The sequence below is a fragment of the Seriola lalandi genome, unplaced genomic scaffold (genome assembly GCF_002814215.2).
Source record: "Seriola lalandi dorsalis isolate HSWRI2012SDOR001 ecotype SW California unplaced genomic scaffold, Sedor1 jcf7180002054580, whole genome shotgun sequence".
In the NCBI taxonomy this organism is placed as follows: Eukaryota; Metazoa; Chordata; class Actinopteri; order Carangiformes; family Carangidae; genus Seriola; species Seriola lalandi.
In genome coordinates, this window is record NW_019525133.1 from 704,691 (window position 1) to 730,991 (window position 26,301).

Genomic DNA, 26,301 nt, shown 5'->3' on the forward strand with positions numbered 1-26,301 from the left:
CATTATATTTAATGGACTGCTAATGTTTATTGCATTTTACCATGTGACATGTACGGAGCTTGTGAAATTGCTTTGTTAAAATCTATTTTTCATTTGTTATTTCCTGTATTATCTTTTTCTGTTTCTAACATTTTATTTTAATAATTATCATCATCAATCATCATCATTCAAACGTCAGCCGCTCAGTTTAGGTAGGAAAATGAAACCTTATTGGATGACAGGGCAGGGCTGTGGTGTCAGGTGATGCAGCGGCAGCCACTACTCTGTCTATTTTCCCTCTATGTGGGGAAATCGCTTGTATTTCCACCCGGATGCTGTGCCATGACTGCTGATCATTTTGCCCAGTGCGCAGCGCTGTGGGCAGAGCAAGGGAGCGGAAATATTTCAGTACCCTTGGAGCGGACAGCTCTTCCCGGATCCACACGCTTCTGACTGCCGGGCTCTGCATCCGAGCCTGGAGGGCAGGGGGATCATAATTCATAGCCTACCTAAGATAGGGGAGGGTGTAGCCGCCACATTGAAGGCAAACACATCCCTATTCTTGCAAATCGTGACTACTTGCACGCGTCTGAAACCGTAGTGGAAGGGTGAACGAGGAGGGAGGAAGAAATAGAAAGGGGGAGTAGAGCATCACTACAGAGAGAGATGGCGGAGTGCGGGCGGAAGGCGCTGTCTCTCCTGGAAGCGGCCCGCTCCCGGTACGAGAGCCTGCAGATATCCGACGACGTGTTCGGCGAGTCCGGGGATGACAGCAGCGACAATCCCTTCTACAGCACCTCCGGAGACTCCGACTCCGACAACTATATAGCCGAGGTAGGCGAGGAGGAGCATCAACCGCAGCACCACCACCACCACCACCAAAAACGGGGCGATAAGGAGAGCGGGGGAGCAGGAGGTGGCAACAGCGGAGCCGGTCCCCCGGGCACTCTGTCCCGTAGTCAGGCAGAGGACGAGGGCTGGACGGAGGCTCTGCAGGATGTCACGGTGCCGCCGTACAAAGAGACATATGGTGAGACGTGATGCACGACAAGATGAATAAGGTCGTTTGTGCTACGGGGAAGAATTGCCCGTAGGTGTGAGGTGACTGGATAGAGGCAGACTGAAACAGTGCAGTTCATGTTTTCCAGGTCAGGCAGGCCATTTCTGTGTCCCTCCATCTGGTGCCAAAACAGCACACAAAAGGCCATTGCTCTGCTACAACTGGATGCTTGTTTCATTTTCGTTTGTGCGTGTGTGCTTGCACCCTCCTTGTGCGTGTGTGTAGTGAGTGGGTGACTGAGAGAAGCATGACACTGCATCGTTAATTGATGTAGTGAGTTAATAGCTAACGCTTAGCCTTTGATACTTCACCCCTTGGTGCTGTGGTACACAGGCTGCCCAGTGAGAGCCTGTGCATGTGTCCATGTTTCAGGGCATTGCATTGCAGGGAGACATCCAGTTTAATTTAGAGAAACAGCATGATGTCTGTCCTGGCTCAACACACACACACAGCGTACACACATATTAGCCTACATATAACAGTGTATGTAGGCAGAATACATGCCTGAATGCAGGTCTCAGTGCTCATGCACCAAGTTAATTAACAGAACTCATGGTTGTATTAACATGAGAATCAAATGTGTGTGTGAATCGTGACAGTTCACCAGCACAATGCACCAACACAGCTGTGTCTCATGTTCTCATGCTGCTTGAAACCCACAGCTAGCCAATATGTGCCACACTGTCGTCAAAACAGTTTTTATCCATTTATCTGCCACTGAGTCTAGTATGCATCGGGGAGTGAGGTCTGCGTCTGTAGTGCAGCACCTACTGTCAGGCTTCGTTCACCTCTCCCATCTCTTTAGCCTCAGCTGAAGCAAAGACCACTGGTGGAAATGCCATCCCGTATCGACACTGACATGTTGCACAGTTGCACCCTTGGAGGTGAACCAGCATATGGCTGTAGTAGATATGGACTGAGCTCCAGTCTGCTCACACACAGCAACAGAAACACACATGGAATCCATTGTAGGTGTAGTGCCAGGAACCCACAGCAAATTAAACTGCATTGGTTGTATGCAAAGATTTCTTATATAAGATGCTCTAATGCTAACAGCTAAATGTACTACTTAATAATTAAAAATAAAAGACAGCATTTGAGTGTCTCATTAAGATATAAAAGTTTTCAACTATTGAATCTTCTGTTGAAGCTATGGTGCCCAATTTGAAGGTGGTGGCTCTGGCCTGCTTCGGAGAGCCGGATCACTGAGCAGGACAGCAAACAAGACACGCAACATCTCTGTCCATGTTCCAGATTTATCTATCACTAAGTCCAGTGTGCATGAGGGAGTTAGGTTTGGGGTTTAAAGTGTGGCGCCAGGCTGTCAGGCTTCGTTTTGGATTTGTTCTTCAGTTATGCAGCTAACTTACTTCATTAATCCTGCGTTATGAGAAAGGGCCCAGATATGGAGTGGTGCCTATTTCACTTATCCAAAATAATCTGAACCAAACTGAGCTAAGCCTGGGTACCAAAAGAGTTTCTGTGGTGAGAAGAGTGTCACAGGATGTACTGTACTCCCACATTGTGTTCTGTCCTGCTCTGCTTGGCTCTTTTGGGCTCGGTTAACTTAAGCTAGGGAGGCAGCAGGTATGTCCGTCTGTTTTGTGTAGTCTGTTCTGGTTTGTTAGAATACAAATAGTGTCTGTTTGTACAAGCACGGCCAGTGTGGGTGTGGTCCCGCCATCCTGTATCAGGGTTCAGATGATTAAGAGCAGCTTGGCTGGATGGATGCAGGACTGCCAAGGAGCATAATCACACTTCAGTCCACGAGTAGCCAAGACCGTACTCTGATTTAATCAGCCGGAACAGTAGAGATTGACTGCATCCTGAGCATCAGCATATCTGCATAGATATGGTTCTCCACCAATTTTAATGCCATGGGATGGGATGGGATGGGAAGCTACTTAAGATAGATGTATAGTTTCTGCCAAGTCTGTTGAACTGTGGAAATACCATTATAGATATTATCATGTGTCTGTATTTCTCTGTCTGTCCATCTGCCCACCTGTCAGGCTGTCTCTTTGTAACCTGCCTGACTGTCTCCCTGCCCATTTCTCTGTCTTTTGTGCCTTACTGTCTGGCTGTGACAGTGCTGACACAGACACAGCATTGGTGTGACAGCTCCACTCCTTTGAGACTGCGCACCCCGTACATAAATCATCGGCCACCGTCAGAAAGCATCAAGGCAACCTCATACAAACTCAAAACTTCCTACTGGGTTGTGTTTTGGGGTTTGTTTACAGTTACAGCAGCACCTTGTCTTTGGTTTTTAAAACAGGTGCAGAGTTTGTGAAGCCACACTGGGTTTTTGACTTGGCGTGAAAACGTTTTACCCAAGGTCGGATTTATAGGTGATGCGTTATCTTCATCTCAGCGTTAGATTGTTTCCCTTGCTGTCGAGGGGGGTGGCAACAGACCAAGCCAAAGATTATGAAGCATACATCCACATTTCAGATTATATAAACACCATATCGTGATGTCGAAGGGAATTAAAGAGCTATTTATTCATTCACTTTGTTGAGCTTGTAGATTACTGGTGCTCTCCATATGTCAGTTTATCTATCCGACCCTGTATTTCTGACTGTATACCTCATCTACGTACATACACAAATTCACTAATATTTTCATTTAGGCATTTATTTATATATAGAAGGCTACTATAAGGTATATTTACTGGCTGTTTGACCAGAATTGGTGGATGTCTGACTTTTTGTTTTTTACACTTTTCCAAATACATTCAGAGAACAATACAAAATGAAATGAAATAAAATGAACTATAAATAGAGTATAAAATCAAACAAGAAAAAATACCTAATGGTAGTATAACTTATTTCCATAGTGGTCCATTGATTTTAAGTGAAATTGTAATGCAATGATATGAATGAATGACCACAAAATCATAAACCAGATCCAGAATACTGCTCATACATTTCCAATGAATGCTACAAAAAGCAAAAACAGCAACAAAATTCCTATATCAAGTTCATATATTATGTCACTATAAAAATGGTGCACTGTATAATACCATAGGAATCAAAATAAATGTCAGCCATCTCCCTTTTCCATGCTTTTAAGTCAAAGTCAGCCAATTTTAACAATCATTGCATATTTATCATCTGTACTCCAGAATGTTGTTTTTGTTGAGCTATTTCATGGCAAATTAGACTGAGATGACCACATTGTGTATATTTCACACAATGCTGTTGTCACAGTAAATTAGTCCAAACTATAACTAAAAATCAAATAAAACAAGTTGTTATAGTCTTTGTTTTAGACATGGATTTGGCCGACATTCTAAATATGATATTCTGTGTATTGACGGAAGAAACGTTTCTTAATGTGGTTTACCTGAGAAAAACCCTATTCCCTAAACCCTAGTTAAAATAGTCTGCAATTGCCCTCACACACACTGTCTGTAATTTCCGTAGAGCTCAAAAGTGATCTTAAAGCATGTTTCGTCTATGCCAAGGGTTTATCCTCTGCACATACACACTAATCTCCCATTCTAAAATCCGTGGCTATAAAAGCTCTACCAGGCAGATGTTTGTCCCTCAACAATAGAAACACTACAAACAGCTGATAATCATAAGGAATTATACTACTGTCTGTATGTGCAACGTAGGTGGAGGTTTGGAATGAATAATGTGGGGAATTGATATTTCAAGGCTTCCCTTATAGACCAACATTAACTAATAGTCTGAAAGTAGAATTATGTAAACGTTTGATCCAGTTTAATCAGTGATATAGGCTGGACTGAAGCTCAGCTGGCAGGCATGTATAAAGTCAAATCTATGGAGGAAGGTTATATTTGCTCAGCAGCAGATGAAGCAATTCCATTATCTATAAAAATGATGAGTCCTTCCTCGGGTTGTATTTTTGGCTTACTCCTGAGATGAGCCGAGGTGAGTCATTTTTCCTCGGTGGACCTTCCAACTGAATGTCTGATGTTTTTATCGAAGAGTGGCTCGCTCCAAGGAAGTCATGCTGGATTTTACATTCAGCTTTCAAGTCGAACTGAATGCAAATGAGTGGATTTCCAGCCATGCCCCGGCTACTTCTGCGGTCTTGGCTGCAAGCATCAGCTGTGTGGGCCTGCTGGTACACTACTCTCTTTTTTTTTTTCTCTTATCCTCCCCCACACGTTGCCTTAACAGCGTACCATTTAATTTTAAGCCTTGTACATGTTATCGCGCCGTTAAAAGTCTGAAGCATTATTTTGGTTGCAGCTAGCCACTAAGAAAGGATAAAGAAGAGAGAGAGTGAAAATCTCTGCTGTTCAGAGGTAATGAGATCGTGCTGTTCAATTGAGCGAGAAGTTGTTCTGCTCCAAGCTCTCTCTCGTTGATCCAGCCACCTCACAGAAAATGTCTAATTTACTAGAGCGAACCCATCAAGCCAGACAATGCGTTGCGAATGGACTGTGTGACTTCAGTACGACACCTACAAGCTTACAGGCGGAGAGCTTTTAAATGGGAGGTGAATGTCACTTTCCCCTCAGTGAAGAGAGGGGAAATAAGCTGTATAGGAAAGTTTTACATCCAACCATTAAGTGGCTCCCAACGTTGTTTGTCAACTATAATATTACAGATGAACTCATTTGTCATTTATTTCAACCATCTATCCATTGCTTTGTTTTTTTTTTTTCAAACATTCATCCATTAGCTATTTCAACTGCTTATCCATTACTTTGATAACTGTTTTTGAGCTATTAACTACTTGAAGCTAACTGTTTAGCCATTATGCTACTTTTAACCATTTATCCATCACTTTGTCAGACTTAGCTGCTTACTTGCTCTGACACTCTCAACACATGATGTTCCAGCTGACTCAATATGGGGATATGAGTCAGGGTTATATGGGGATATGTGGGATATTTATGTCGGCCTGTTAGGTTACATGCATACTTAAAAATGCTGCTGTTGACTTGACACCTTTCATTCCAAGCTCACCCCTGACTAGACTCCACCGGAACATGATTTTGATGCATCGGCTGCCATAACGCAAAAGCAACAAGGCACTGAAACCTTCGGCAAGTGTAAGAAACACCACGCTGTGACAAGCATCACAGTGTGGTGGCTGTCATGTTGTGTAAACTGACTAACCGCTGCCCTGGGCTTGTGACATTCACACCAGAAGCTGCTGTGGCTGATTCATGTAAAAGCCCACAGATGTTCTCTCTGTTACCGTTTCCTCTCACATGAGATGATGATGCAAGAAACAGTTTATATGCATCCCGCTGTGACGGTGACAACTCAACAAAATTAAATCTTAATATCACTTCTTAAAGTGTCAAAAAGGAACATTTTATTCAGCCAAGTCAATCAAACTGAAGGCTTGGTGCCAAAGTTTGAAAACTGGGACTGAGTGACAGTTGTGTCTGTGAGTTAGCCCGTATGGGACTCTCTATCAGTCTGTCCATTTTCCTCTGTCATAATGTTTTCTTTCTTCCTTCCTGTCCTGATCCAGGCCCTGCTCAGAAGATGTCGGCCACCGCCACAGCCTTGGACTTTTTCCAACTCTTCGTCCCGGACAATTGCATCCACAACATGGTCACCCAGACTAACATGTACGCCAAGAAGTTCCAGGAGCGTTTCGGCTCAGACGAAGGTTGGCGTCCCGTCACTGCCCAGGAGATGAAGGCCTTTCTAGGCTTCGTCACCTCCACCAGTGTGCACCGCTGCGAGTCGGTGCTCAGCATCTGGAGCTCAGGCTTCTTCAGCAACCGGAGCATCGCCTTGAAGATGAGCCAGGCACGTTTTGAGAAGATCCTCAAGTACTTCCACATCGTGGCTTTCCGGCCGTCGCAAGGAAGCAACCAGGGCCTGTACAAGATCCAGCCCTTCCTGGACTCACTGCAGCAGTCGTTCAGCTGCACATTCAGACCTTCACAGACACAGGTGTGTGCAATACTCCAGGTCTGGGTTTCCTTACAGCTTCTTAAAATGTTATTGGGCAGCTAGGTGCTACATTCTGCATGTACATATATTGTATATATAAATTTGTACATATCTTATTCTCATACTGATGTTCCATTCACTGACTGACAGCGGCATCAGGGCTGTTAATGTTTTGTGTACACCAGAACTCTCATTTCTTTCAGGCATCAACAGGATTTAACAGCACAGTTGACATCAAGCATTACAGCTTTTATCTACAGTTGGCAAACAGCAGACAAAATGATCAGAGACATTTTAGGTTTAAATGAAGGACATGAGAGATGAGCTAAATCACTGTTTTGGCAGCTGTCTGGTTGGTACAGTTTTAATTTAAGGTATATTTATATACATGCACATGCATTTTAATACAGTTGCTCTAGAATTCCCAGGTTACCTTATAAAATAAAAAAAAACGTATGGAATTTGCTTATGAAGTAGGGTGAACCAACTCGATAGCTCCCACAAGGAGCCCCAGTTTGAAAAAACCCTTAACACAGCAAGTATTTAGGCAAGCACTCATTTTTAACAGACTTCTCCTCCAGAAGACTTCGACTTGTTCCGAGTTGCACTGTATGCATTAGTTCTACATTTATGCAACTGGGGCAGTGGTGCGCTAGCCTCGCTACTCTATTTTGGGTGGGCTGGAGTTTATTCAACTCCTACTTTACTTTTACCTCTCTGTATGAAAAGCAGCACTGCAGACTTGAAAGGGCTGTCAAAAAAACAAAAAACAGTGTGATTAAAATCAAAGCAGCTCTTGCATATCATTGTTACGCTATTGTCTAACTTGATTACTGTATTATCTGTAAGTGAGTGCAAGCAATGAAAACAATACAAAGAAATTAGCTATTCTTGAGCAAATAGGGAGCAGCAATCACTCAAGCTTGTTTCTTCAATTTGATGAAAATCAAGTAAAAATGTCTAATAATAATAACAACAGCAGTCAGTACATAATGAAAGGAAATCATAGCATGTCATTTGCTGCTGATTGTCCATGTCCACTTCGATTTGTCTTCACCCCTGACTTGTAAAACAGTGACTCATGAAAATGGTTGTCATGAAAAAGTTGTATGTCATTTCACAGACTGTTTGGTGTGTCCTTGAAAGACACAGTGTTGCTTGCACTTCATCCGAGGGCTTTTCTCATTCTACTACATGTTCTTCCATAATAACAAAAAAATCAAATCACCCGTCATATTCAGAATCTGGTTAGGAGCGCTGCACCAGGGGTGGCTAATCATATTCCTGTGCGAGCTGGTGTCACTCCTGGAGCCACTGTCGAGCTCTTAAAAATTAATGAATTTCTGGGGAAGCAGTTGATTAATTTGCTTTTGGTCTCTCTGCAGTGTGAGTGCTATAACATCAGCTTCATTATGAAAGATGATGTCAGTGCTGTGATGCATTTGGGAATAAGGATCCTCACCAGCAACCCCTCTCCTCATATCGCATCCACATCTCACTCAGCTATTTAATAAATAGTAAAAATATCAATGCAGGTGTAATTCGTGGTTTGGTGAAACGCTACACGGTGTCACACTAAAGCTCTCTAGCCACTTAGATCTAAAAGCAACTGAAACAATGAGGGCAAGCCAGTTGTCAGACAGCATGTGTGTGTCATTAGCAGGAGCGGGGTACATGTGTATCTAGGCCAGTTTGTTGTATCTGTTGGTTTTGTGTGCCAGAGGCAGAGAAAGGGCCCAGATAGTGAGAATGGCACAGAACTGAGACTGCTGCTCCACAGACAGTGGAAAAGTAATCTACCCATTTAATGACTGACACACAAGGAAAGGTTGATGTAGTGTTTTGAGTCTGGCCTGAAAATCTGGTCCACAAAATGTCAGAAAATAGCGTGTGTGTGTGTGTGTGTGAATTTGAGTGCTGAGTATTAGCATGTAATGTTAGCTCATACTGACAGTGATGCTTCACATGTTCTGTGTCAGTCTGGCACTTTTGTTGTTTTTTTTGTTGACACTGCTTTGTATTGATCTGCAAGTGTAAAATCTTTAAGAGCATCTGTCGCAGTCCTCGCAGGAACATCCGCTGCAAGACAGCTAGGGAGTGGATGGATGTATTTTTCCTCCACTAGTCCAATGCAAACACATGCAAATGATTTACTTCAAGCGTTCAGGTACAAATGTGACCACCTCGTTTTCAGCGGTCACGATGAGGTGTCGAGAAATATATCTGTCACTGAGAGAAGCAAGCTGCAGCAGTTAGGACTGTGCTAATGTGTGAAAGCTACAGGATGAGATATTTCTTAAAAGGCCATTGTGGTTTGAGTGATGTCATCCATCCAAAGGCAGGATAGCCTCATTCATTTTCCTCCTGTGTATCCATATCTCCATATTTGACTGGGAAATGACTTGTTGCTCTCGGTCTTCGAGCAGGAGAAAGCTGCTGGTCGCCGCTCAGTTCAGCTTTACTCATATCGCAATGGAGAAGGAGAAGAAGGAGGCGGGGAAGACACCGCAGGAAGGGAGTGCTGGGAGAAATTTGAAATGCAAATATTTACAGTGTGGTTAACAGCATCCATGTGCAATACCTGGCCAAGTTTTAGGCACCCAAGAAAGGGTTAAAAATATTTGGTTTTGTGTGTGTGTTTGTCTGTTAAAGCTTCGGTTTGTGTGTGTTTGGAGTTGTGAACGTCTGCCAGCTTTTAAATACTTTCTTTAATCCTTGTTGGGAAATCCATCCTCAGGATCTGATCTGACCCATCATCTATTAAGAGACAGTGAGCAGACCTGGCAAAGTGACCCTGCTTTTCAAATATATTTTGACATTTTGCATTATGTTCATTATTTTGCATTATGTTCATCAGTGTTATGGTAAAATTAGCAGGGACCAAAATTTTTTGCAGTCCACTATTGAGCTAGAATGGTACACCTGGCAACCGCTGAACACCTGCTGCAGTGTAAACAACGGGGCTGTTGTCTGTGTCAAAGTCTATGCACTAAAAGCGCTTGCTGACAGGTTCAGATTGTTACTATGTGTCTGACAACATTATTGATATGATAGATGGATATACTCCTACAGAGATAAACCTCTTTGTTAAAGAATAAGATCCTTTTTGTTTAACCGGAAACAGCCATTATATTGCTCGGTTCAAAGCCAACAGACTCCCATCAAAGAATTCAGATAAAGTACCACACAATAACAACATGGGAAAGAGTTAGAGTTAGGCCCAGGTTCAAAATTCCGTAGTATTATCCTTTGACCGTTTGTAATTCACTGTCTGAAAATCAACTCATCGATTTTATTCTTACAGCTTTGTGGAGAATCACAAATCTTCTTCGTCTCCGTTTTTTTTTTTTTTTTTTATGTATTTATTTTCTATCTGTTTTAAACTTTAATCACTTTGCACCATGCTTAGCAAAGAGCTGAACCACTGTTTTGGTTTTTTGTCTTTTTGGGGTTTTTTTGGGAGTTTAACTGCACCAGGGAAAATTTAAATCATTTTGTCTATTTTGGCCATTTATGACAAAGTGACAGACATTTTTTTAGATGTATTTTTTTAGACTGGTTTAGCCTGAAGTTAGAATTGTCAGGCTCAGAGCACGAAGGATGTGCACAGACGGAAAGAAATTCTGAAGCTGTAACATATAGAAATTCAAACATGAAGGACAAAGAAACAACTGAAATAATAGTAAAAAAGCATTCGTCTGAATTCTTCACAGTACAGAGCGTGTTTCTGCTGAGATTACGGCTTTTTCTCTCTACAGTATCACACTCCAACACGTACACGACTTGTGAGGATCTTCGATTGGCTGCCTTCTCTCTATAACCCTTAGCTGTAATGTTACATCATACTCAACCTCACTCTTATCTCTCACACAAAAATACTCTCTTTTTTTTTTCCTCTCTTGGTAAGGCCAGCTATTTTTCCAATAACACCTCTTGTACTTTACTTTACTTGTGACATAGTTATGTAAAAATCCACAAGGACAAACTCACGTGTGCTGTAACATTGTGTCTGTTTCTAGGTTCTCCATGAGCCCCTGATAGACGAGGATCCGGTGTTCATCACCACCTGTACGGAAAGAGAGCTGAGGAAGAGGAAGAAGAGGAAGTTCAGCCTCTGGGTTCGACAGTGCACCTCCACCGGATTCATCTGTCAGGTAGCAGCGCACAATACTCAGTGTGTGTGTGTGTGTGTGAGAAGTAGGAGCGTGTTTATATTTTTGTTTTTGGAAACAAAGTAAAAGCGAGTGTGAGAAGAAGCAAGAGATGAGAGAGAATAGAGTATAAGTTGGTGTGTTTTGAGTTTTCTTTTATCTGCAACAAATTTCAAATCTCATTCTCAGATTATTGATGTTGCATCATTTTGCATTCAGCCAATTATTTTCTAGGGCTTTACAGAACATTTTCAGGCTCTACATGCAAAAAACACAGTTTGATTTTTTTTTTTTTTTTTTGGATGATTCAAACTTCTCTCTAAAATGAGAAATACCCTCTGGGGAAAAATATTGCTTGTCAGATTTTCCTTTTGATGTTGTTTGAGAGTGGAATAGCTACTGGCCCAGGATCAGATGTGTGCTGTCACATCTGAGGCAGGCGGAGCTGCTATACTCACTAACAACCTTGCCCTTACCACAACCTTCCACTCCTACGCCGGCTGCTTATATAACACCATCATTTAACTGGGGCCCGGCGCTGCAGGAGGACTGACGGACCTGTCCAAGTCAGACCATTACAGAGGTCGTTACAGAGGAGAAAAATTAGAGACCAGCAAACTGGTTTGTATAGTCTTATTGGAGACAAGTGCTTGAGGCAACCTCCCAGCTGGGCGGTATTTGTGCCAAACTGTGTGCAGCCAAACTGTAAGTGATAGCAGTTATTAATCCTCTATATAATAAAGCAGTGGGGGGTTTTTTTTTAACACAGCATGCTGTAGCTCTTCCTCGCAGCCGCCCACACACATGCAGGCACAGACCAGCAAACACACCAACATTTGCATTGGTATATTTAAGAGGACATAATGCATTTACCTTCAGAGATATATTGCTTTGCAAACTTTTTAGAATATACTACAGGACACTATATAATATAGAATATCTGCGGTGTATTTCACCTAGTTTTGAGTGCTGCGTCTCAGAGTTCTGCTCCCTCAGTGCAGGTGAATTGAGCGGTGCTCACAGCGATGAAAAATTACAAAATTCAACATCAACATTTCTTTCCAGAAACAGCATCCCTGTTATTTAGAGAGATTTAATTCCAGTTCCAAGTGTCCAAGTGATAACATGTGCATTCAGGGTTTTTTTATTTTGTTTGCTGTTTTGATTGTTCTGCTTTTTTAAACTTTTTTTTCCATTTTGGGTAAACCTACTCTTTACCCCCACATCATGTAGTTATCCTAATTCTAACCTCAACCAATGAGAACTGCTCAATATTTCAAACCCTTCTCAGTGTCTTTTACTCGACCTGGTTCTCAAAGACGGAAGTACAAGGGCACACACACGTGTTGTGTGTTTCTGATAAATGTATTAGCTAACAGTACACAGGTTACTGTGGGACGGGAGGGAACACCAAAACAACATGTTTTGTACTGAACTGAATAAGACAGCTTAACCCAGCATCAGACTGAACACACTACTGAACTGAAAACAGTCAGAGCTCAGCATCGTGGCTGTGTGAGCAGTGATGTGTTCACTTACTGTTGTACGTACTGAAGTGCTTCTGTGAACTGGTGAACCAAGTGAATAGCCAGTGAATCACCAGAGATCAAAAGAGAATAAACAGTAGAGCACGCTAGCATTTTCTTGTTCACATTTGAGAGTGACCTGCACAAGGACAAACTTTACTTGCTTTTTGATACATTGAGTAGAAAGAACAACAATAAAATTATACAACACTGTAAAGCGGGGGCTTTTTACTGCACAGAACCCATAAATAGATAGATCTCAGGCATAATACTCCACTGCAGGGGAAGAGGTTCCTTCTTTAGCCTGGATGTAATCCAGAATTAGATTAATGGAGAGAGGAGCAACCAAGATCTCAATTTTAATTTGCCCCATTTTCTTCCTTTTAGTTATCATTCCTTCATATCAAGTAAAATAATTGATAAATCTAACTACCATTTTCTTTTTTATCCTTAATCTCCAATTGTGTCGTGTTGTGCACAAGAGGTATAATTTAAAGCATGACATTTAAAGCCATATTCCATTATCCCATCCATTTAACAAATAAGCATTAGCATTCACACTGACTGTGGCCATTTGGCAGTCACTCAGTCTTTACCAGTCGGCTGTACGCTGACGTGCATCTGCTCTGAGATCTTCTCTCTGAATTGTGTCAAGGGAGAAAAAAAAATCTAAGAAATAAAACAAGTTAATGGAGTGAATCAATGCGATTCCATTAGCAAATACACCAAACAGCGATTCACAGACACACACATACTCAGACACATGGACTGACCACTTAGTGTAAGAGCTACAGGCCTGACATAGATGCTGGCTAATCAGGCTAATGCCGTTCAGTTCATGAACAACAGCAGAGTGCAAGAGGGACACTGGATTGTTTGTGGGTTCACATTTCTGTTTGTATATATTTGATAATGGCTGCCGTCGGAGGACAAGCTCTTCTTCATGTTTGTTTTGAAAGTTGTGTTTTCATGTAGTAAGTAAGTAACAAGCACAGCTCGGTCTTGAACCAGAGCAACATATCTAAACAACTACTGGCCAAGTAGTCATGAAATTTGTTGTTAGTATTCACATTTTGTGAGCTCACGGATGTTTTGGGAGATTTAGACCTTAAGACTGCCCAGACTTGCCCAGACTCTAACTGACATGGTTTCTCCTTTGAAGGAAAATTCCACTATATTTCAGCCTGGAGTGTTTCCTATAAAAGGTGGCCATTGTCTTGTCCAGCACAGAAAGACAATCCAATGACTATGGCTAACTGTATAGGGATATACAGTTAGCCATAGTCATTGGATTGTCGATTGCCGGCTGAGACCTTGTCTCCCTAAAACTTTACAACACAATTATGGCAAGTGCAAAGAAGACTGACCCCTAGAGTCATACATCAGATATTTCATACTCCAATTGGCATATTACTGTGAAATCTCCCAAACACAGTAATTCTACAACCTTTTCTTTAGTCCTCCACTATGATTTTTTGCCTCTGCTTGCAAAAGAAATCATGCTGTTTGTTTCATCACACAAAATCTCCGGGGATTGAGACGTGTACAGTACCTGGAAGATTTTCTAACCTAGAGGACAATAAATACTTGAGGAAAAACAGAGATGAAGTTTGCTGGTTCTATATCTATAAACACCCCCCCCCCCCATCTGCAGATCTCAGTCCATCTGAAGGAGGGCCAGGGTACAGACGGTCTGGCCACCTTGAAGAACAAGCCACAGCTCCACAGCCTCGTGGCCAAGCAGCTCTGCCAGAACATCTCTGGCAAGAACACTATCATCTTCACCGGGCCGTCCATCACGAGCCTCAGCCTTTTCACTGAATTCAGCAAACAAGGTACACCAACAGATCGCAACAGCAGATATTGCGTCTATCGGTCGGTCTCTATCATGCTGCCTGAACAAAAAAAAAAACCTTGTCATCTCTTGTCCACTCCCTCCTCCCTCATTCCTCCTCTTCTGCTCTGGTATTCTCTCTCCTCAGCGCATCTTCCTCCCTTTTTGCAATGTTTTTTTTTTCTATCTATTTTTAATCATGTTGTGATGATAGCGTCCCCAGGCTAAACTACACAAAGACGAAGACAGTCGGTTACAATTTACCTTCAAATGACACTTCACAGCACCACGGACAGCCGTTAAAATGATTCATTTCTTCAATCTTCTCTTCATCTGTCCTTACACCTCAAGTGAAACATCTTTAACCACATATGAATGTGTAAAGGCACAAGCATGCCTATCATTTACTTCTATGACTGTAGAGATTTGTCTGTCATGTAATGTAACTCCCATTTATAGCAAGGAATTTAGAGGTTTCTAAATGAGATTGCTGTAGAATCAAGAGTAATTGTCTGTGTGAGCATGACGCTGCATTATTCAGTCAGGTTTCCAAATATTTGAGAAACAAGGAGAAACTACACTAAAACTATTTCATCCCATTTTTTTTGTTTTAATAAAAATGCATGTTGATGCTGAACCTGACACTAAGTGACTTGTTGAGATAGATGATTTGTTGTTGTGCAGCTAACATCAACCAAACAGCCCCTGGATGCACCACAGTAGGTGAAACACCTGAGTGTCGGGCAGAAATTCAGAACCCAGAAGATGTAGGAGATTGTTTCATCATTTATTATGAAAGCATTTAATCCTACTGTGGTAGGGTGAGTCTCAGTTGAATCTGTCACCTGTTTCTCTTCTTTCATAATAATTGCAGATGTGAGACAGTGTCGTCATGTCATAACTGGCTAAAAATGAGTGAATCAGTGAAGGCAGAAAACAAATACCAGACATTATGAAGTTTGCAAAGAAGAACTAAAACAACTCACAGTCTTCAGATGGTAGTTGGTGCGGTTAAAGTCCAAAAACCCAACTTAACAGGGATCCAAGGAAGTGGGAGACAAAACACCAGGAAAAGGCTGAGACAGACAAACGGGACAAAGAGTGAGGGGAATACAGAGACTTCAGTACACAAGGAGCCAAGGATAATGGGGAACAGGTGAAACTAACTAGGGCAGAGCAGACAATCATACAGGCAGGAAACACACAAGGACAGGAAGTAAGTCTAAGTCTACAACAGGGAAGTGATTACAAAATAAAACACATGGAGTCTTTCAAAGGGGCGGATCGTGACAGATATACGAGGGACAGATGAGGCTCTTTTGACGATATCATCAGCACAACTTGGAAATTGAAAAATTTCTATATTCTTATCACAAATGATCTCTCACTAAACACTAACAGAAAAGCAATTTTAAACTCCACTGGGCAGAGCAGCAGCGCACCATGTAAAGAAACAACAAGTCCAGAGATGTAATCCACATTTTGTCGTCATAATTGGGTGAAGCCACCGAGAGGCATTCAGCCGAAAAAACTCGGCTCTGAGCCTGTGAAGGCATTGTCCGACATTTTTCTTTCAAATTTATCACGCTGGATTAATTAGCAGACTTAATTACCCTGCACTACTCTGCAGCACTTACTGCAGTCGCACACACGCACACACACACACACACACACACACACACACACACACACACACACACACGTACGACATAGATAGAAATCATTCTCCACGTTGAGAACATGAACGAATCAGCAGCAGTCAGCCACATGATTGTTTCGCCTCCGCTCGTCCATGTAAGAAACAACGAAATGAAATGGGTGGACAGACGGAAAAAGCAGGATGCACAGATATGAAGAGGAGAAGAAGAGGTACAGCTGTGAGAGAGATAAACGGTTTACAATCGTTTGTTCTGTTGCTTCCTCGAAGCAGAATGCATGAAAAGCACAAGAAGTGCACAGGAGTTACTGCATGGATCATGGATGATGTCAGTTAATCATTTGCTGCATAAACATCTCCTTCACAGTTCCCTAAACTCTGAAGAAGTGATGTCATCAAAGTGCTTGTTTTGTCCAAAACCCAAATATATTTCATTTAATGTAGAATCACACAAGATTAAGAAAAACAACAAATATTCACATTTAAGGGCATTTGGTCTTTAAAAAAACTACTTTGATAATTAAACAATGTCAAAATAATTGCCATCATTTTTATGTTGGTCAAGTAGCCAATTACTCAACTTGTAATTTCAGCTCTAGATAGAAACTTGATATCATTTATGTTAGTTCATCCCCACTGCATTTCATCAGAGCCCAAGCTGACATTCAGATGTCATTTTGTTTGACCAACAGTGCAAAGTTCAAAATGATTTAGTTGAAGTTAAAACTTAATATAGTTACACTTCATTTTCTGTCCGTGAAATAATGGATTTAATCTACGGATCATTTTCTATCCACAGTAAAGTGCCTACACGGTTCCAGAACATGAACATGTTTTTGTACTTCTCCTTCTACAGACATCTTCTGCTGCGGTCTGCTGAGCACCAGGAAGAGCGACTGCACGGGCTTACCACAGAGCATGCTGGTCTGCGGCTCCACGCCGGCGCAGCGTGGCCAATCACGGGTAATGATGAAAGGCACCATGTCTCTGATCAGCTGGTACAACAAGGGACACTTCAGGTTCCTCACCAACGCTTACTCCCCAACAAAACAAGGTAAGCATCTTTACACTACAGTCAGTGTATTTCTGCCACAACAAAGTAGAATGATATTATTCCTAAAACCGCAAAGGCATATTTCATCTAATTGAATTATGTATGTTTTTGTACTGACAGGAGACGGTACACACGATATGTATTAACGACAAATACATGTATTTGTAGGAAAGCGTTTCTGGATGCGTTGGATGTTCCCATCAGGTGAAATTGGCACATCCATAAGCATTCGTGTCAGGGAAAGTCAATGCAAGCTTCTAATCCATGATAATCCATTTCTAGGAGGCGACGGGATCATGATATTCCCCTCCTCTTATTGCATAATCCACTCTCGACTTAACAGTTTTGTTAGGTTTTAAATCCAGTTGAAGGGCTGCGGCGTGTGTTTGAGCTCTTTTGAATGAAGAGTGTGGAAGTGAGGCCCCAGATCAGTTCAACTGCTATTTTCCAGTATTGATTTGCTTTCCCCTCTGCGTCTGTGTGTGTGTGTGTGTGTGTGTGTGTGTGTGTGTGTGTGTGTGTGTGTGTGTGTGTGTGTGTGTGCAAATGTTTTCCACTCTGTGCTTAAAGGAAAATAAAGTAGTTGCCAATCCCATCGATAACCACAGCATTTTGTTTGTTTTTTGTAGCATATATAGAAGCCATATCGAAATGAGCGACTGTTATGTGGGTAATGTTATATAATTAGTTCAGACATGGTATAACAGCAACTCCTGAACTTTGGTGGCCATGTTCTAATTTAATTATTTTTTTTAAATATTTGCACAAATCTCAACTTTAAATGAAAACCCCACACCGTGTTCAGCCTCAACAACATCCTCAAGACTCGATGTTGTCTGGTCAGACACATACAGACCAGTCACTAAGCTTTTACATAACAACACGAGTCTCAACTTTGTTCACAACTATTTTAACTAGTTATTGTAGATAAAAAAAATAAACATTATTCTGTAACTGCCGGGGGTATTTGTTGCCCCAAATTTATCTACCAACTGATTTTGGCAGATAGTCATGGAGAAATTAAGTGTTCCCAGAACAGCTGATATGTTTTTCTAGGGCAATGACGGTTCAGAAAAGTGGTACTTTGCATGCTGGATATCTGTCAGGGCTTACCGGGACTTACAGTGCAACAGAGGCCTCATCACTGATGTTATTTCGTGTGTTTCCTGCCGTGAATGTCTGCAATGAAAAAGGCCCATTAAACAAAGCAGCCCTTCAGGGACCAGAGAACAAAGACCAAAAAAAAAGAAAAACAAGGCACACCTCTGTCCCTTGTCTGGTTGTTGGCCAGGTGACCAGAGTCTGGAGAAACTGAGTCCCCTCAGTGGGAACTCCTGTCTCTACTGTACGTCTCTCACTCTCACTATGTTGTGTGTGTGTGTGTGTGTGTGTGTGTGTGGCAGGTTTGATCATTAAGAGGAAAAGTGGGGAGATCCCATGTCCGTTGGCCGTTGAGGCCTTTGCGGCGCATCTCAGCTACATCTGCAAATATGACGACAAGTACAGCAAGTATGTTCAACATTTTACCAAACAGCAGTTGATTGAGGACAGTGCAGTTACCCTGTAATCTTTGCTTTCATGCAGTGGTGTCATGGTGACTAGAAGCCTGAATAAATCCTATTTTAGACATAACATGACATATTCTGCTCTTAAAGCAAGACTGCTGACAAAAGAAATATACACTCATTGTCTTACAAATGAAAAAATGAATTCATAAGCAATAAACCACACCTTAGTCATTTCAATAATCTTGTGTTACAGATAAATCTTTACTTGGTTACTCACCCTTAGAGAAATAGGCTGTATTTGAAAGCATTTTGGGTGCCATTCGTTTTCTTGAATTATTTCTGGATAGTTAAGTGATTAGCCACTTGAGGGATAAGATGATTAACAGAAAACAATCATCGTTTAATCATTAAAGTAATCTTTCAAGCGTAAATACCATTTAAGTCTCTGGTTTCAGCTTCTCCAATTTGAGGACTTCTCTGTTTCTCTTTTACCTTGAGCTTTAGGATTTAGGATTTTTATTTTCTGGCATTTTATAACCCACATTAACCCCCCCACCCCACCCCCCACAGGTACTTTATCTTCCATAAGCCCAACAAGACCTGGCAGCAGGTGTTCTGGTTGAGCATCAGCATCGCCATCAACAACGCATACATCCTCTACAAGATGTCTGACGCCTACACCGTTAAACGCTACAGCCGAGCGCAGTTTGGAGAGAGACTAGTCCGAGAGCTGCTGGATCTGGACGACTGCTCCCCCACACAGTGAGGAGGAGGAGGAGGACAGCAGGAGTGTGCAACAAAAACACACACACACACACACACACACACACACACACACACACACATATACACATACTCAGACACTCACAAACACAAATCCCTAAACATACATTTACACTCTTCATTACGGTTGTACAGACTCTGCAGTCTGTGTCTATGTGATAATACTGAAGCAGTGCCATGCCTATGTCTCTCTTCCTCTAGTTGTTTTTTGTGGTACTGTAAATATTCATTAACACACACACACACACACACACACACACACACACGATAGAGAATTATGAGCCACGGGACAGTTCACATGCCTCAGCTGCAACTCTCAACCACATGGATTTACTAAGGATTTTGTCAACAGGAGCTATTTCACGAGCAGAGATGAAGGCAGGGACAATGAAACCGGGAAGAATTCACCATTAAATGATGTCAGTGTCAAGTTTTGACTCTTATCAAAGAGTGAAATTATTGATATGAGCCTGAATCTCCCGTGTCAACGTTCAAACATGTACTCGTCGGGCTAAAAGGCTACATGTAGCTTGATACTTAACACGCTGCAAAAACACCTGCGACCTTGTAACAAAAGCTTAGTAAACCAGGACTATGGTGTGTTCACACGCTGCATGCATAAAGAATCTGGATTGTGATGTTCTTTTGTTCAGTGTGAAAATGATTCCTGCTCCGGGTGGGTTTTGAAACATTTTGTTTGCGTGTATTTATTTAGCAAGTGGAACTGCCGTTTGTGTGTACGACGTTGAGCCTGAGGATGTAAATGTACGGCTGCTGTGACCCACATGTGTTGTGCTGCTGCATACTGTACTCGCTAGAGGAAGACTGTCAGGTGACATTAAGCCACAGCCAGCAGTGTGCCACCAATTCACAGCCTCCCTCTTCCAAAGAGACCAAAAAAGATTTTAAAGAAAGACTCGGTTTCAGATGTCTTCAAGCATCTGGAAACCCAGTTGTCAATATTTCTCTGTAATGGTAAATATTCATGACTAAGAAGGCATCAACTAAAGTTTGAGGGGAAAAATGTTTTTATTTATTGTGGGTTTAAAACATAAAAATTCTTAATCAGCTTCATCAGGGCTGTGTGAATGTGGTTTGAACAGACTTGCAGTTCAACATAAAGTAACAAATGACACAACTGACATTAGATTTTAATTCAAATATTGTTAAATCCTGATTGAAGTACGTTTTTTTTTTCCGAAGAGTTTGATTCACTTCAAACCGGGGAGAAGAGCACAGACAAAACGCAAATAAATAAAGGCGCTTTTCCACCCAGAACGTTAATTTCCCAAGTCTAATGTCCAGGAACTTCTTTCCTGGATTTCTCAGCGCACTGTGATTTGTGTTTCCACAGCAGGAACAAAGACATGCAAATAGGTTTTCTGACATATTAAAAACACAACAGTTGTTTTTCACATAATTTGTACATGTTGTTGGTCCCTCGGTTGTAAGCTCTTGGGCCGTTCCATTCTAATTATTGACGGACACATAATACAAGCAAAACAATGTATTTGAAGTCTCGGGTTTTTAAAAATGACCAGGTGCACAACAATGCTGTGGGAAACACTACTGTACTCGACCAATCAGCAATGTTCAGCATTGCAAGCAGGTACTACCGCCTGAGCGGGAATCTTTGGGGGGTATAAAACTATGTCCCTGGAACTTCATTTAGACCCTGGTTCCTAACAAAGTTCCTGCAGTGGAAATGCACCTTAAATTTCTCATGTGAAATAATCTGAACTGTTCCATCTGTAGCAGAAAATGTTGTGTCCTCCTGGGGTCAGTTCGCTCACAGTGTGAATAGCTGATGGAAAGAATAGGTTTTCAGGGTCTTTAACAAAAAACATCTGAAGCCTTTTGTACCAGGAACATTACTTGTGCAGCTAACTTTACTTTGGCTTGATTGAATGTTCAGTAGGCCTGCGTTGCTAGGCAACAGGAACTATCTTTGCCAGTGGGCAAGGGTTTGGATAATGTTGCTTGGCAAGATTTAGATCCAAGAAGTAAAAACTGAATCACTGGTTTATAAGATGTCCCAGCAAAGCGACAAAGCAACAAATCTTAATGTAGATAAATGGCTGTGGGTCCTTCTTATTGTCGTGCAGCTTTCTCACACAACCCTGGTCTCAAATGCATGTCATCAAAAAGTGCTAACACGGACATCAAGTCACTGAAATTTGATGACTATAAAACATGAATAGTTACTGTTTATGAAAACGTTTGCAAATATAACTGTGGATACACTGTACTGTCTGCTTTAGTCTTCAGAATAATCTTGTGAAATGGAAGCATGGATGAAATTTGGACAAATTATTATGAAAGTTTCCTTCTTTCAGTGGCACATTTCTTGCCAAGTACCAAATTTAGATCTGCCATCTTTTGTCAAGCCAATGGAAGTGGGAGTGGAGAGATGAGGGTTTATCTGGTACAAAATGCAGTTACTGTCTTCAGACCACACTGCTGTCTGTGGCTTTACTGAGGAGTTCAGTCCAATTCGCTTTGCTTAACATGTTATGTAGTCGACATGTTATCGTCACGCTGGAATCATGCTACGAAGTGAAAGGTTTTGATGTGTGCTTGCTCCATCAGCATGGTCAGATGTGTGAATACATATAACAGCAAGATGGCAGTCTTTACGCTGGCAGAGTGGAGTTGTGGAGTGATTCGCTGGCAGGACTCATGCACTTTCCCACATCGCAGTCTTGCACTTTGAGGAGATTTGCGAAGTTAGCAACACGTCTCTTAGATAATCCTTTTAATTTTGATTTGAATCCAGTGATAGTGTACACTGCTCTCAGAAAAGTATGAATAGGTAAGTTCTGTAACTATACATAGATAAATGAAATGAATTATATAAAATTATGCCAGTGAAATAAGACTGAAAATTTATGACTATAACCAAAACAAAAAAGATGGTTTCCACTGTAGATTTAGAGTATAAGGTACAGTATGTCTGTTTATATTTTGTTTACAAATTACTGTGAGTGTATGTCCATAATCACTCTGTCACTGAGACTCAAGATTGTGATTTTTTTAACTTTTTCACTAATCCAAAGCACCTTTGTTGTCATTGCTCTTGTGTGTGTTTGTATGTGTGTGTGGGTGTGTGCGTGCGTGCGTGTACGTGCGTGCATGTGTCTAATCACTGTTCACCTTGAAGTAACACTGTAAATCTTAAGAGGCACCCGTCATGTCATGTATTTGTCAATTAATGATTTTAAAACAATATTTGATACTGACAAATTACACGTACTAGTATTAAATTGATTGGGTGATAATGTGAAACTGAAATACAACTGTGGCCATTGTAGAAGCACATTCTGCCCCTTATTCTGCATAAAAGTATAACTATAATTCAAGAAAGAATCCCTACTACTGAAAGAGTGCATTTCCATCCATATCTTTTAAAATTTGGGCATAAAACACCTGAGTGTAAATGCTGAAAATTAAAAAAAAAAAAAAAAAAAGCCAAAGACTGTAGTCTTCCTCAGATTGTGCATTACACAAACATAAATGCCATATTTCCATCACATTCTCCACATTATTTTCATTCATTTGACCGGCGTGCAATGGGTAAATGACACCCGACTAGTTAATTAGTGCCACCTAATCACATAAATGGATGGAAACGCACATTAATTAGCATTTTCTTTTGACAGTTTTATGTAAATTCAGTTAAAATTTTTATGTAAATTGGACAATTTTTTCAACACTGTTTAAAAAGTAACTTAATACCTTTCTGAATAGCAGTGATTTACTGTCCTCTGGTTAAAAGTCTGTTGCACCTCTGATTCTCAGTGTGGGCAGAAGCACCTGTAACCACACCCACCAGTGATGTCACAGTGTACTGACACACCCTTGAGTACACTTTACATCACTGCAGTGAGGAGTTAAACCGCTAGAGTTCAGAAAACACAAAACTGAAGGTGTTTGGTTGCTCTTTAAAAGTGCTCTTGTTTAATGTTGTTTCTTATTCCCATGCATAACTGAAATATCTAGAAAACATGTTTTAATTTATTTATATTTTTTGATGTAAAAACTGTTTTAACCTCCTAAAATATCAATCATTTAAAAAATGTTTGTGATAGTCCCTGAATCAAAAAAAAAAAACCCAAAAAAACAAACTTCCATTTCATTCCACCAGTTTTCACCACTGACATTTCAATCATAGAAATCCATCATATAAAAGCAGAGAAACCAATTTCTCGTGTCTGTGTGCGCATGTGTTTAATCACTGTTCACATCCATTCTTGTGTATGTGAATCCATGCCCCTTACTCACACTGCATCATGGCTCGCAGCTACACATGCATGCATTAAGGTCTTCTGAAGGGTTAGTCTCAGTGGAGAAATTGGTTTCTTAGTGCAGAAGTAGACAAGGCAGGGAGAGAGAGAGAGAGAGAGAGAGAGTGAATATGATAGAAAAATAAGATCCTGGATTGCATCACAAAATGGTGAAGCACATACAACTATCAAACATATCCTAAGGTGAATTTTTCCTTTACAGTGTGTCACGTGTATAAATGATGGCTGCACTTGTAGATGGCCATTAAATCCGTAGCCTATCGTGGACTGAAGCAGACCTCCGCAGAGGTTTTCTGTAGAGCTTATACCACTCAGCTCAGACCACGAATGAGAGGAAATTATGCACCGGGGACTCTGTAAGGCCACAGTTACTTGGCAACAAATTATTTATGTGAGAGAAAAAAAAGGGAGTATTTGAAGTTTTTCTGACGATATGGTAATATTGCTATCACCCCAGCTGCAGACTGAGCTGAGCAGCTTCATGTGGTCTCCTTTTTATCATCTATCATCTACGAGAAGGATGGAGGATCCTCCTCTATGATGATGAAGGGCACGTTTTAGCACATATTCAGCACATATACAAAACACGGCTTCGTTTTAAATTGTCAAGTTGAGCTGATTTTAGAAAACTTACTGTCCAACCTGTTCTGTTAATCAGATATTTCTATAGTGCCTTTTCTGCTCATTTTATTGTTGTTAGTGTTTATGTCCTGAAATGGAGTTGATGTGAATGACTAGAATAGATTTAAAAAAAAAGAAGTCCTAACAAATTGAATATGGTAAACTCCTGCATGGTGTGAATAATAGAGACATAAATCACGTCCACCGTAGAGATTTAGATACTGAACATGTTTTATGCTGCCCTTGTCCCACTGCTGTAATGACTCACCTCAAGTAATATTTCACATTTTCACCATTGTGGTGCCACAGAGAATCAACAGTACATCCATTAATATGAGTTTTTAAGATCTCAAAACACAAATAAGTCCAGACAAAACTTCTCATAAGAAATGATAATGGTAGAAAAAAAATCTCTGATGGATGTTAGGTTTGTTTACATGGGTAAACTACTGTGTAGGAACCTAGTTTTGGAATTTGCAATGGCCCCAAAATCACAACATCCAAACACCAAACTTAGCCTTAAAACAAATGAACAATTAAAAAAGTGAAAGTGTTTCCTAGTAGATGGATGTCACTTTGATGGGTCTCACTACAACAGTGTGGATGGATTTTTCTCTCCGATTTCTACCTTGTCTCCTTTTGCAAATAGAGATGTGTGATGTCTTTCATTTACGGCAATTCATTTGTGTCAGATGTGCAAATGGGAGTAAACAAAGGCAGATGGGAAGGAGCAAAATACTAACATAGAATGATGATCCCAAAAACACTAACTGCTCGTCGAAAACTGAATTATGAAAAAATGATGCTATGAATTAATCAAACTCACTGTCAGTTGTTTTGTGGTAATGAAAAATGAAGTTGTGTGTAAGATGATGTCCATGTATGTGGTGTACTGTATGTGCCAATGTGCCATCTCTGTACAGTGCTGCACAGATGTCTGTCATTGCAAGTGAGACAGTTGTCATAAGTAAAGATCGAGTATAAATGATTAGCTTTGGATGTGAAAGAATTCAAATGGCTGACCTCAGGGCTTCATAACTAACTGCTGTACATGATATTAACTTATTATTGAATATACATACACTAAATGGACTTCTATAACCTTATCAGGTGCTATCAAACCACTGTAGAAGTAATAGTAGATTAGATTTGTTGTTATTAGGAGTTCAGCAACCAAACAGTGAACACCAGGGTCATATATTGCAGGAGTTGTGCCACTAAAAACACCATAAATTCAAGTTTTTCTGGATGAAATGTCAGAAATATGAATAATACCAGGCACCATAATCAAACACCAACTGTCCAAGTGGTAGAACTTTTTTTCACCTCGTATGATTCTATTTGTGGTGGCGGCTGCAGGATGTTGAATAACGGCGTACTGTGGGCTAAAGTGTTATCTAGTTTCACGGAAGGGCCAGAATGATGTGTGTATGTGCATGTATTGTTAACACTGGGTTTGAGTAAAATGTGTAAAATAACTGGTGTATGCTGGACCAAATAACTTTCTAAAAATTGTGTGTGGTGATGAGTTGTACAAGGTTGTTGTGTAAATGTGTCTTCATTAAAACTCTCCACATGTGGGTGCTCCATTGAAGACTTGGAGAAGCTTCTTACTCTGTTGCAAATGAGTGGAAACCGTGTTGAAGGTGCAGATTTGGTCTTGACTGAGTCTGTTTGATTAGGACAAGTTCCTTTGAAGCGAATAAACTTTCCTGATCACTTTCAGTTTAGCAAAGATACATACAAAGCTAAAATACAGCATTTATGAGACATTCAGCTGTTCATTATTAAACTTCTCAGAGTGGTAACCTATAGCTTCATTTTTGTGCTCTCCCTTATAGTAAGCAAACTTTCTGTAAACACAATATTCAGAACCACTGTGTGAAATTAGCATTCTGTGTTAATCTGCCATTTAAAACTTGCCCCC

General features: G+C 40.9%; 1 protein-coding gene across 1 annotated transcript; it reads left to right on the forward strand.

Moving 5' to 3' along the window:
• Positions 1–217: 217 nt before the first annotated feature.
• pgbd5 (piggyBac transposable element derived 5) lies at positions 218–25,968 on the forward strand. Its single transcript, XM_023418111.2, has 7 exons — positions 218–1,009; positions 6,506–6,936; positions 10,956–11,090; positions 14,268–14,448; positions 16,961–17,158; positions 18,562–18,667; positions 19,237–25,968. Exons 1-7 carry the CDS (start codon positions 646–648, stop codon positions 19,430–19,432), a joined length of 1,611 nt encoding a protein of 536 aa, XP_023273879.1. The 5' UTR covers positions 218–645; the 3' UTR covers positions 19,433–25,968.
• The last annotated feature ends 333 nt before the right edge of the window (positions 25,969–26,301 follow it).

Bases quoted from the DNA above. Each gene is read 5' to 3' on its own strand.
- pgbd5 (XM_023418111.2), top strand. From the start codon at position 646: ATGGCGGAGTGCGGGCGGAAGGCGCTGTCTCTCCTGGAAGCGGCCCGC. The intron at 6,937-10,955 runs GTGTGTGCAATA...GTCTGTTTCTAG, and splicing joins TCAGACCTTCACAGACACAG to GTTCTCCATGAGCCCCTGAT. The intron at 11,091-14,267 runs GTAGCAGCGCAC...CCCCATCTGCAG, and splicing joins CCACCGGATTCATCTGTCAG to ATCTCAGTCCATCTGAAGGA.